This window comes from Dermacentor andersoni, chromosome 7 (assembly GCF_023375885.2).
Source record: "Dermacentor andersoni chromosome 7, qqDerAnde1_hic_scaffold, whole genome shotgun sequence".
Lineage (NCBI taxonomy): Eukaryota > Metazoa > Arthropoda > Arachnida > Ixodida > Ixodidae > Dermacentor > Dermacentor andersoni.
In genome coordinates this window covers 58,953,799-58,966,657 of record NC_092820.1, presented here as the reverse complement: position 1 = coordinate 58,966,657, position 12,859 = coordinate 58,953,799, and the positions used below count along the sequence as shown (strand labels likewise).

At 49.7% G+C, this 12,859-nt stretch overlaps 1 protein-coding gene across 1 annotated transcript in view; it reads left to right on the top strand.

The window, feature by feature from the left end:
* Nucleotides 1-12,221, top strand: part of LOC126534866 (neprilysin-1-like) — a 53,964-nt gene extending 41,743 nt beyond the window's left edge. The window contains exons 2-3 of the mRNA XM_072289456.1: nt 5,212-5,313; nt 10,164-12,221. Coding sequence (XP_072145557.1) covers nt 5,212-5,313; nt 10,164-12,221 — 2,160 coding nt within the window. The remainder of the gene's footprint in view (nt 1-5,211; nt 5,314-10,163) is intronic.
* The last annotated feature ends 638 nt before the right edge of the window (nt 12,222-12,859 follow it).

Genomic DNA, 12,859 nt, shown 5'->3' with positions numbered 1-12,859 from the left:
AAGCTGGCAGGCGCATACTTCAATACTTAGGCTTCACGCCCGGGGCGAAAAAGTCGAGTAGCGACGTTTCTGTCCCGGACGGGAGCCGGTGCCGGATTCGGGTAGGCCTCATCCCGAGAAATATGAACCCGGAGTTTAACAAGCAGAGAAGAGCGGCGAGGGCCAAGGCCCTCATCGACTTTCACGCCAAGGACGAGCACGCAAGGTTCTTGGATGCGGCAGAATACCAGGGAGACTGCGCGGCGTTCGTAGCTACCGTCATCGAGGCGTCGTGAGGCGCGACGAGAGCAGCGGCGAGCTTATGGGCCCGCGAGGCCTGTAAGGCGGAGGAGGTGGCCATTGCCCTGGCCATTGCCGACACCAGGTGCTAGACAGACGGTGTTGTGCGATTCGCGAAGTGCAGTGAGAAATTATGCAAAGGGCAAAGTGTGTGATGAGGCTGTGCGTGTTCTGAGCTTGGCTGACCTGCAACGAGAGAATCGATATATTAGAATCAAATGGTTATCCGCGCACGCGGGCAACGATGCGTCGGAGAAGCACGATAACCACAACGAGACGGCACACGCTGTGGCGCGACCGCTAACCAACCGCGCCGCTGCAACCGGCCGTCCAACGTGGTGTAGTGCCAAGGACCGCATGACGACGTTCAACGAGCTTACACAGTTCCACCGCCTGGCTCGAAGGACTTTCCCACCCCCGCACCCGGGGCTGAGCCGAGCGCAGGCGGTGCTGTTCAGACAATTGCAAACTGGTTCCTTACCCACCCCAGTGTTAATGACTCATCTATACCCGAAATTATATGTGAGTTATGTGTGCCGCGTGTGCCAGCGCGAGAGGGCCACCTTGACGCACATACTATGGGATTGCACCAAGTTCCCCGACGAAGCTTCGACAAGTACAACGATTACGCCGCGACTCTCGGCTGCGGCGGAATGCTGCGACCACGAGAGCCAAACCTGGGTCGTTCAGCAGGTCTCGGTGGCTCTTGAAAGACAAAGGCCGAGCGAAACCGATGGAAGGTTGCCCCTCAGGGTGACCGACCGCGGGAGCAACACGCGCTGGAGTTGAGTAGAGACCACCCCCTGAGAAGACGTCAGGGCCCGCGTCACGGCGCCATTTAGTCATGGTGTCGTTCTGCAGGCGACTACATGAAGTTGTTTCTCTCTCTCTCTCTCTCAAAGCGCCTCAAGCCCACAGAAGCTCGCTATAGCACCTTCGGGAGGGAGATGTTGGCCATCTATGGCGCTGTCAAGCATTTCCATTTTTTATTGAAGGCTATAACTTTTACATTCGGACCTACCACAAGCCGTTAAACATCATTTTAAAGAGCAACAGTTCTTCGTACTCAGAACGTGATCTTCGGTAACTTTCTTTTATCTCCGAATTTTATACGGAGATCCGCCATATTTCTGGGACCAAAAATCAGGCAGCCGACGCACTGTCGCGGCTCTGTGGATTTGCAAGCTCTAGCCTGCGGCCAGCAAAACGACCTTTGCGGTCGTTTGCGCCATTTGCGGGAAAAAGGCTCGTCGCTCGAGCATGGGGAGGTGCCGCTTCCCTGTAAAACAACATTGGTCACGTGCGACACATCGCAGGCAGCTTCTCGCCCGTTCGTGCCCTATTAGTTTCGGCAGCCAGTATTTGATTCACTGCACGGGCTGTGAGCCATCCCTACATCAGAGTGACACAGAAGCTTATCATAGACCGCTTCGTCTGACTAGGGATCAAGAAAGATGTGCGAAGCTGCGCCAGAAGCTGCCCAAACCGTGAAAGTGACTTGGCACAAGCGTTCAACGGTGCAGCCGTTTCGACTACCAGAGAGCCGTTTCGATAACATGCATTTAGACTTGGTGGGGCCTCTTCCACCTTGACAAGGTTTCGGGTACCTACTCACGTTTGTCGAACGGTACTCAAGGTGGTCTGAGGCGACGCCACTACGAGACATCACGGCCGAAGCAGTTGCGAAAGCATTTGCTGCTAACGGGGGTATCGCGGTACAGTTGCCCTTTGCGAATAAATACTGACCAAGGCCGAAGCTCTCTTTTTTCTGCCCTGGCAAGACTGCTCGGCACGCACCTGCAAATCACTGCGGCTTACCACCCGCTGAGCAACGGCATGCTCGAGCGTCTTCACTGACAACTGAAGGCGTCATTCGCCGCCACGCTCGACCGGCAGCACTAAGTGGAAAGGCTACCCCTAGTACTACTGGGGCTGCGAACAACAATCAAGGATGACCTCAGAGTAAGCGCAGTCGAGATGCTCTATGGATCGGCAATCTGCGTTGCAGGCCAGCTTTTCGCACCCAGCAAGGCACTCCGCCAACAGCGGCGCAGCGCTTAGAGAGGCTACATTCCTGGCTCGACCAGCATCGACCTACACCCCAACGAACCGTCCATGGACAGCCTGTGCTTAGTTTTCTGACAATGGAAACAACCACGTTCTGTCGCGCGACTCTGTCAAATCTTCGCTGACTCCTTCCTATGAAGGCCCCTTTCGTGTGGTTTGGCGTTCAGAGAAAACCTTGAAGGTGGTGGTACGCGGCAAAGAAGGAGACAGTCCGGTGCGGCCGCGTGAAACCCGCCTATTTTTAACATTAACGCTTCATTCCTCCCGCCATTCACACCTAAACATCCGGCATTCTCGGGGGGGGGGGGACCTGTAGCGGCCGTCAGTCACTGTGATTTGTCCCCCGCTTCTATGAAATTCGGTTACCTCGCCTGACCTCCATGTGGTGCTCATTGCCCCTGGTCTTCCTTCAGATGTTAGGTTGCTGCCCGACAGGGGCGCCACCTTTGCCACTCAGCAAACCTGTTTTCGTGTGGAATAAAGCCAGTGTACTTTTCGTTCTCAACCTGCCAAAACGTGTATTACTTGTTTCCGCTAAACCGAGCTCCCAACAATTTCGTTAGTGCTCTCACTGAAGAGTTTCCAATAACATACTAGAGGGAACTCTGGCGCTGCATTTGTTGAGCCACAATGAGAATGATAGGAAATACATGCATTTGCCTGATCTTTGTGCTTGTGGATTTAGACGTTCTTGTGGCTTTGTTTATTACGGTTTATATGCCGTCATTGTTAATTTCAGAGTAATCTATTCTCTTTGAAGATCGCAAGACGGCGCTAATGCGCACATTTGCTACGAATTACAACGATCGAGCATGTCGAGGTGGTCAAATCGGAACGCGCCAAGCGTCTCAAGGCGCTGGCATGCCCGCGATAAATTCCTAAGGGCGTTTCACATCCCTTTTCGACGCATGCTTCCGTGGTGCAATTGTTTCAATATCAGGCTTCTGTGCTAGAGTTCCTGTGTTCGAATCCTGCCGTCGGACAATGTAATGTTTATTTAATCATATATTACGCAGTACATGGATAAAAATAACGAGCTCACAAGCTCACAAAGTCGCGAAGCCGTTTCAAGCTAGAAGGACGAAGTTTAGGCAAAAGATGTACTTCCCCATAATTCCCATGGCGGGTCAACCACTCCCATTAGAGCTCCCGTAGACACTAGCGCCAGAGTGCTGTCTAGTAATTATTGTATGAAACTCTGTGCTCTCACCGTGAGTCAACCGTGGCACTCCAAGCGCGGCCATTGAGGGAAAGGGAAGCCAGCATCACGAGAAGGCGCCAGCAGAAAGAAAATAAAGCTAATTGTCACCGAGAAGCTGGGGCGAACGCCTGTCTCATGGCTGCGCGCACGTCCCTACAAGTGTAGTGGTCGGAGAAAGGCAGGGGTGAGTCGATAAAGCCGTGGTCATCACAGGCAAAGGCAACCTCACGAGATAAAGCAAATGGGCACAGGGATATGGTACAAAAGGATACTGTGCAGTTCGCCTGCGTAGGCTAGGTTACCATTCGCCACCACCCTGATCTAAATGGGATGGAATTACAAAATTGTCATCTCTAGAAAGCCCCTAACCCCTTCCGTGCTGGTGTTGCCAACAGAGGACATTTCTTGGAATTTCCACACAATTCATGGAAGGAAAGTGAATACAAAACGTGAAACTTTCGACGTGAAGCCAGCATAGTCTTGGGGTAATTGCCAGAAGTGTGTGTCAAGTGGTGCGATACAATAACTGGTCTGCACAAAACTCAGACTAAGGAAATCAATACTAGCACTACTACAGCTCTTTTCAACTAAGGTCATCGTCAAGGCCAAACTTGGGCATCTAGCCTGATAATAGTGTTGTACAATAAAAATACGCTAAATGGCAGCTCAGGAAAATACATGAGCGAAATGATTTTCGCGACTCCTATAATAGCTCATTTGGCGGTGTACGAATTCGACGCCATCAGGGCTCAGTGGTTGTAAAATTGAGATTGGGAGTATTCAAATTGTTTTCTTTGGCATGTATGCGGAAGCGTTTTATAGAAGCATATTGGGCATTTTTGTTGAGTTTTGTGTATTTACCCGTTAAGAACTGTTATTTATGTTAAAATGTGATAAAACACCATAGGACGTCCGGTGTATGCAGATACCTTATCAATAAAAACAAAGGAGACTCATTTGACTGGTAGGCCTAACCTGTTAGCTAGGTGTAAAAGAAACTGAAAATTGCTTTGACAAGCTGGGCCTACTAATACCAAGAATTCACAGCGAACCGGGACGGGGTCAGGATGTCTGATCACCTGCGATAAGCTTTTCATTTTTATAATTACATTTTCTTGTTTGAACATTACAAGAGCGAACATAGTGTCTGACGGAAATAAAATCCAACTTTTCACTCCCTACAATATATTATACCAGAAAGTTGTACATTTTTCAGACTACATCACGTCTTTATTCAGAACGTTTGAGCCCTGGTGACGCCATTTGATTCCATATCCGTAACTTTGTTAAATATTGTAAAATAAAAATTTTCATTTGTCTACTGTGCTTCTGAAGACACTTTCACACTAAATATATCAAGGAAAGATAATCTCTGCCTAAAGGAAAACAAAAAACAGGGCCTAAAGGGTTAAACACATGCCCACGTCCTGCACATTTCTCGTTCAATCGTATCTTTTTGTTTCCTCGAATGTATCAATGCCTTTTATTTTTATTTGCGTAGGGTTGTGCTTGCATAAGATGTCCGTCTCACCCGACCCCTTTTGTGGGACTTCCATACATCACAATCTGTACTGCTTAAAAAAAAAGATGCTTGTGTGATACCTCTAAACTTTGATCTTTTCACGCTGAATAAGCGGCGATTTGATTTAATTCCTACTTTGCAGATCTCGAACCCCATAGGTGCCTTCTTCAGTTTAACAAAATGCTCCTCCAGTGGCACATCAATGCAGGTGGCCCGGAGGAGAACCATCAGCACGAAAGGACAGGTGCGTTTTTGTGGCGCTCATCGAGGCGGGTGACCTGAGGGTCACTTGTCAGGCACATGCAGCCCCAGCGAACGCATGCTCCACATTGCTTAAGTCGAGCACAATATGGCTTTGGCTGAAGAAGTTACAAATCAGTAGCGCATACTATAGGGAAGCTGTCTTGGGAAATATGCGGGACTAGTAATTATCTGTGTCTCATTTACGTAACAGTCCTTAAATAACCGCAGCAGACCACACGCACACCTAGTCGTTAGCGAACCTGATGCAGTTCCCAGCGCATTGCTTTAGAGATTATCAGCGCGCCATCGGCGGCGCTTTCGCGCCCAGGTGCCGAAAGCGCACTGGTGCTGCGCTTGTTTTCAACGTAGAGAGAAACACAGAGCAAAAATTAATTTCATGTAATGGCCCAGGAACGTGGATGACACAAAGTGTAAGACTGCACGAACATATGCACTTTAAAGTTGTGAACCCAGCAGCAAGGCTCTGGACTGGGGGTGTCTGAATACCTAGCCACTTCATTAAATAACGTTTTCTCTCTTTCGCTGGACAGGGTATGGAAGAAGAGGTCAAGCTAAAGCTGAAAACCAAGTATATTGTAATTGGAAATAAAAGAAGGCAGCAAGGAATCTATTAAATTCAGTGCTAATTAAACGGTAAACGCGAGACAAATGCGTTTGCATTACGTCGGATCTGTTTGTGGTCCCGTATCCATGATTTAAGCCGCACTCACTAAATTGCAAGGGGCAATTCAGGAGCTCACTCGACACACGTCTTGTTTCTCCATGGAGCGAATTGTAACTGAAGGTGGTTTGCAGCAGACCACCGTCCCTTGCACGATATGACAAACAAGTTCTGCGGAAGCCCGCAAGGGAGAGGAAAGTACATAAAAGAAAGAAATTGCCCCCCCCCCCCCCCCCCCCCACCGAATCGTAGCACGAAGTTACAAAGGAGACCCATACAGGTGTCTCAGAGAAAGCCTCGCAGTTGAAGAAAAATTCGTCCTGGTTCGAATCCCGGACCACGACGAATTCGCGCGTACTGTGGGGTTCCATGTTATGCGAAGCATTTTGTACGTACCCGACTATGCAGCATTTTTTGGGATTCCGCACACCGTCGCCAGATGAACGAACGTGTTGTGTTTGTGAAAACTGAGGAGTTGCGTGTTTTGGATCGCGGGCGCACGTGTTTGTGACGCCAGCAGCGCGGCGACGACCAGGTCGAAGACCGTCGTACGGCAGCGAGGGCATATCTGTGCAGGCCGTTCGGCGTGAGCTTACGACATGGCGATTGCTTCGGTTATACGCGGGTAGCCGACGAGCGTAAGCGAGATAAATACGGTTTGAGACGTCATAAGCAGCTACGTCAAGCACACTGGTACGTACCTATATCTATGTCATGTGGCGTATGTTAAAACGACGATGGCATTTATACTCCGGCGAACTAGTGTTAACACATGAGAAACTTGGGCGAACTTGAAGTTTGCACAACGCCGCAGTTTCTAAAATAGCGCAAACTGCTACCAAGGAAGTGCTGAGGAAAGCGCCTAGGTCTGGATATACTGCAGCCTAACGCAGCCCTGAAAGCGCGAGTTGTCACATGGAAAGAAGGCGAGGAAGCGGCAACTGGCGAACGCGCTGAGTGTTTCAAAAAGCTGGCTGCTTTTGAAACTAGAGAATTATGCGTGCGATCGTGATATAGCGCGTAGAAAGATAGCAATGCCATTTGTCCAGAGTATGACAGCATTATGCATGCATTGGAAAAGGTTAAAAAACATTGCTCGGTAAGCGGAAGTCCGGTGAATTGTGGAAAATGCCTGGGGTTCTGGCGTGGTGACTGGCTTGGGATGCCAGATATTTTTGGTGACATCAATTTTGTTAACACACCGGTGTAATATCTAGGGGCACCCTTGCAATACTACAGGGACAATGAACCGTACTGGCAAGAACAGTGGACCGAATCACAAGGTGGAACAAGAGAATGCAATGGTTGTAAATGGTCAATATTTTCCAGAGCAAGTGCCGGTAACTTGTTTCCGGTCAGTGAAACTTGGTACGTGTTACAGGCTCTTCATTGCTCTAAAGTTAACATCCAGAAATTTCCCCGTCTTTTTGCATTGTTCGTGTGGGAATACAAGAGAACAAGAACAAGTCGGACAAACCTCTCTTTGCGCCAGATAATAATCCGTTTTCGTCCTTACGTAAAAGTCCTTGGAAAAGACCCTTTCCTATGCACAATGTGGCAGCTTCGACTGAGCAAACCACTGCCGTACATTGTTGTATCCGCGAATAATTTGCCAGGAAGCGTACATGACTTTCTAAAAGAAGTAGTTTTAGCCGGTATGCTTGGTTTTCCGCTTGAATATTTGGCTGCGGTGACATGAAAAAGGTTGTACAAGGCCCTATGTGATGTTATACTTCTTGTACCTTTGAATAGGTCAAGGTACCCTTTAGGACGAGGGAAAGATGTACTAAAGAGGGTAAATAAAATGATGGTACCTGCAAGAGTGAAAACATTTTTTTTCCAACTACATACATGCACGCTTGCTGTCCAACCTTGGCTGGCAGAAAAGGGCATATACGTGACATGGGGAACGCACCGCATAATATGTAGAAAAGAGGAAACGACAGAGCATGTATTCCTCGGGTGCAGGGACACCGTGTTTCTACGGGACCTTCTGCAGTGTACCAGTAAAGAAGATTACTCTCGGATACCCCAGGCATTCGGTATCTCCCTGTAGAAAGTGAGGAAGGGCCACCAATTGATCTAATCATGCTGATTGTACTCCATTGCATATGGAGGTGCAGGATGGCAGTTGTGCACGCCGATGAGGATGCCTGTTCGGCGCGTCAATACTTGAGAGTGTGACACGTTTTGTTGAAGAACAAAAATGAATAAAAATATAAAGGGAAGTGTTCCAGACTGGTTAGCCCATGTAGAGCTTCACTTAGACATAAAACTCTTTTAGAATGAACGCATTGGCGCCAGATGCACTGGTGTTCTTTTTACGCGGACAATGCAAATATCTTTATTTTTTGTTTGTGACGTTGCAGAAACAGGCAATAAAGAAAAAAAAGAAAGAAAAAGTGATCGTTGTATAGTGCTCAGAGTACTTGGCTGCTATGCTCCACGGCAGAAGGTAAATCCCACAATCTGTCACACATTATTTTGCTTTTATTAAAACGAGGCGAGAAAGAAACCTGCCTATCGCAAAGTGCCAAGAATGACACCAACAATGCTTCGGATTAAGAATATTTGAAACAGCTTCAGAATGTTTTGAGCTCTGCAGTAATAAAGCTCTAGGATCCTTAGCAGCGTATTTCAAGCGTTCTCCGTGGACAACGCACAAAGATATCAAACAAGTGCTAATTTGATTTCTTCTTAATGCTTGCTGGGGAAATAAAACATTTGTCGTTTAATGACTAATCGCGTTATGGAGACAAAGCTTCGTTGAAGTATAGTGTTTGTTGAAAAATAACCCAGGAAACCTACGCACTTCTTATGAGATGTGCATGCGAAAGCATTATCCAATTGAGCGTAGCTGAGTGGTCCTTCGAGTTATGAACAGCTCGCGGGCAAGCGAGCGTGTTGAGACGCTTGGCCAACACTTCCTAGATGGCACAAGGCTGGTGCACTTGGATCCGTGCCTGACGGCCGTAGGATCTGCTGGGTATGTTCCCGAGTAAGCCGCGCTGATTTTCACGTCGCCGCTTTCAGCACGCCGGGTTTGGCAATGGAAATTTTTGTTCAGTTAGCATGACGTCATAAAGCAGAGTGTACAGGCCCGCTATCCAGGAGCGTTGGCACGTTTTGATTTGGCCTTACCGAGGCGCAGTTAGAACGCAGATGAGAGCTTGCGCGGGCAATGAACGCAAGGACGACACAGGCTTCCGAAAGCGAGCATGACGTGGCGTCACAACAATGCCCTCTCCCTTCTCGCAACACCTGTCGTGCTATTGCAGCAGCAGGTGTTCCCTTTCGGTCTCTTCCCTCCGTCGAGACGTGCTCGTGACCTGGCGCCGCAGTCAATGAGAATATAGGTGCCATCTTTCGCTTGTCCAGACGAGAGACACCGGCTTTAACTTCAATGAACAATTTTATGCTCTCGCATAAAAAAAAAAAATATGGGACTTGGTTAAAATTCAAAGCTTCAAGTGAATTGGGAGCACGGTAATACGCATGCTGACGTCGGAGCCATTACGTGACTTGTGGGAATTGTTACTCTCAATGAGCGGTTTTGTAATTCTCGCTGAAGCTTCGCATACGCATATGGGATACCCTCTTATCTTGAATCTAAGTTTTGAAGTGTCTCTAAGTGCGCACTTGTTACCGCGGGGGCTTTTCTTGCACGCTGTCTCACATATAACGGAGCATGCGCAAAAGCTGTTGGGGTTGGGCGCACAGCTTGTGTGAAAGCTTTAGAAGAGTTTCGAAGAAGTTCTACAAGAGCCGGAAATACATCTTTGGTGGAAAATCGTTTCGAGTCAAGAACGAGGAGCGCACGCTGGGCGCTGAGGCCTTTTATATTTGAGCTAACTGCTTCACTGGAGCTCGGCTGTGCAGCGTCGCACAGGGCTTTCCTCTTGCAATGCTGCCTTTGGAGGCTTATTTTGCCAAGAGTCCACCCTGTATCCCTTGTTCTCGCTGAAAAGGGTGCGTAACATTAACGACGTTCAAATGCAACGCTCATTGTTTGTTTTTCGTACCGGCCTATGGATTTGACGTTGTTTGAGGACTTTGTCCCACCGCGCGCTAATGCCAAGCCAAAGAGACTCTTACATTACTGTGGAGCTTGGAACCTGACGTTTTAAATTCCTAGAGCCATGGTTTAATTATGTCAACCTCTCTCGCAGCACGTCGAAGCGAATGAGAAAGCTCAAGCAAAGACCATGCACCGCGGCAAGGTGATCATGCTGGTGGTCGTCCCAGCGCTGGCCCTCTTGATAGCCGCGGTCGGGGCTTTCATCTACATGATCACCCTGGAAAAGCCCGGAAAGCGCGTGGACACGTGCAGGAGCGATGACTGCGCTGCCTTTGGCCAAGAGCTAAGCGCGGCCGTCAACTGGTCGGTCGACCCGTGCCAAGACTTCCACGCGTTCGTGTGCGGCGGATGGAGCGACCCCAAGCGACGAGAGACGACCGAGTCGCGTATGGTGGCTGCCGCCTTGGATCTGGCGATCGGGGAAGCTAAAGCCGACCTGACGTATCGCAGCAAGGCGACGCAGTTCTTCGAGAGTTGCACCATGGCCGGTAAGTGGGCGCAGGAGAACCTGAAAGAATTCGCGGATCTCCGGCACTCCTTGGGCCTGCCCTGGCCCGAGCATAAGCCCAGCGGCTCAACGCACCCGCTCGACATCATGGTGAACCTGGCGCTGAACTGGGAAATGAACTTCCTTTTCGACCTCGGCACCGTTACCGTAAGGAATTCTACCGCGCTGCTCGTCTCCCGCGGTCGCCTGGATGCCGTGTGGGAGGAGAAGTTCCGCAGTGTCAGGACGGTCAAAGCGTACGAGGATTACGTGAACGGTTACTACAAAGTCCTCAACACCAACGGTGCGCAATCGGGCGTGGGAGCAGCTGACCTCCTCGACATCGAGACGGCCTTTGTCAACGCGAAGCTCGAGTTCCTATACGACACTCCTCGGCAAGAATGGTTCGAAGTCGCCGCCCTGGACTACAAGACGCCGTCTGTTCCGGTGGGCTCGTGGCTCGCTCTTCTGAGGAAGCACGACTGGCAGTTCGTATGGACCGGCGGGGACACCGCGATTGTCGAGGATTGCAAAATATTGGAGAGCATCGACAGGCTGCTGAAGGACATGAACCACGACAAGCTGATCATCGGGCTCTCGTGGTTGTTCATTCAGACGCACCTCTGGGCTGTTAATGGGGATCCTTCACTAAGATTCGGTGGCATCTACAAGAACCTCACACAGATGAAGGAGCGCGGCTGCATGGAATACGTCGAATCTCGTCTAGGGCTGCTCGGCTGGGCGACGACGCTAACCGAGCGCTTCGGCACGAAGGAGAACCGACTGCACATCGCCAGTTTCCTGCAGCGAATCAACGGGCAAACGAAGAACCTAGTAAACAAGCTCAGCTGGATGGACCACGATAGCAAACAGATGATCTTCTCGAAGCTGGACAAGATGACCCGCACCATACTGCCAGCGGACAGCTTCTTTGACGCTAAGAAACGCGATAGGCTGTACGCCATCTTTCCTGAAATGCGCGGCAAGACCTTCATGACGAATCTAGTCAAGACGTCCGAGATCTACCGGGCGCTACGCAACCACAAATACTTCGAGGACGTGTACAGCGTTCGCATGTTTCCCCGGTTTGGTCGCGAGCGTTACCTCTACATGCCAGACTTGATGATGCTCGCGTTACTGAACCTGAGCCCGCCGATGTACTACAAGGAGGCGACGCTGGCGATGAAATACGGTGGCCTAGGCTCCTTCGCGGCTCGACAGATGGCGAGGACATTCGACGATATCGGCGTAAAGGTGGACGACTTAGGCAAGCACCGACTGTGGCTCGGAGCAGAGGCGGCAGCAACGCACGAGATTAAGGCCAACTGCAAAGTCCACTCCGGCTCGGACAGCTCGCTGTGGCGCCCGATGCGCGCGCTGCCCGTCATGCCCGGGCTGGAGATTGCTTACGAGGGCTTCTCGGCGGCCGTGGCAGTTGACTTTCGAGCTCTGGACGACTTCAAGGTGCTTCATCTGGAAGCGTTCACAGACTTCCAGATCTTTTTCCTGGCGCACTGTTACGCAGTGTGCGCAAAGCGGCCGCAAACCATGGGCGATGACTGCAACGTTCCGGCCAAGAACTCGCCCGTTTTCGCAGAAGTGTTCCATTGTCCCGCGAACGCGCCCATGAATCCGCCAGAGAAATGCACTTTTTTTTACTAGTAAACAATTCCGGCAGTTGTAACGTTTTTAATGTGCGAACGCCGCCCACGTCGGAGAGTTTAATATGAATGGCGTCGGAGCGTCGCGGAAGCTGCGCGCCTCAAAATCGAGTGGCGCAGTGGTATATTACATAGAGTTTCGTACAATAATTACTAAAGAAAACTCTGGCCCTACACTCATTGTACCACCATGGCAATGATGGGAAGTACATTGATTTGTCTGATCTTCGTGCTTGTGGATTCAGACGATCTTGTGGCTTTGTATATTACGCTGTCTTATTTTCGTAAATTTCAGCGCAATGTATACTCTTGGAAGTGCAGAAGACGCCGCGAACACGCACAATTGCCGTTAATGCAAGGATTGAGCTTGTCCAGGTGGTCAAATCGAAGCGAGCCAAACGTCTCAAGACACTGGCATGCCCGCGATAAATTCATAAGGGCGTTTCATTCACTTGTCGATACACGCGTCCGTGGGTTAATTGTTTCAATATCAGGGTTCTGTGCTAGAGTTCCTGTGTTCGAATCCTGCTGTCAGACATTTTTAATGATGTTGTTAGTAATATATTGCGCAGTACATTATTGAGAATGACGAGTTCACAAAGTCGTAAAGACGTTTCAAGCAAAAAGGACGAAGTTTAG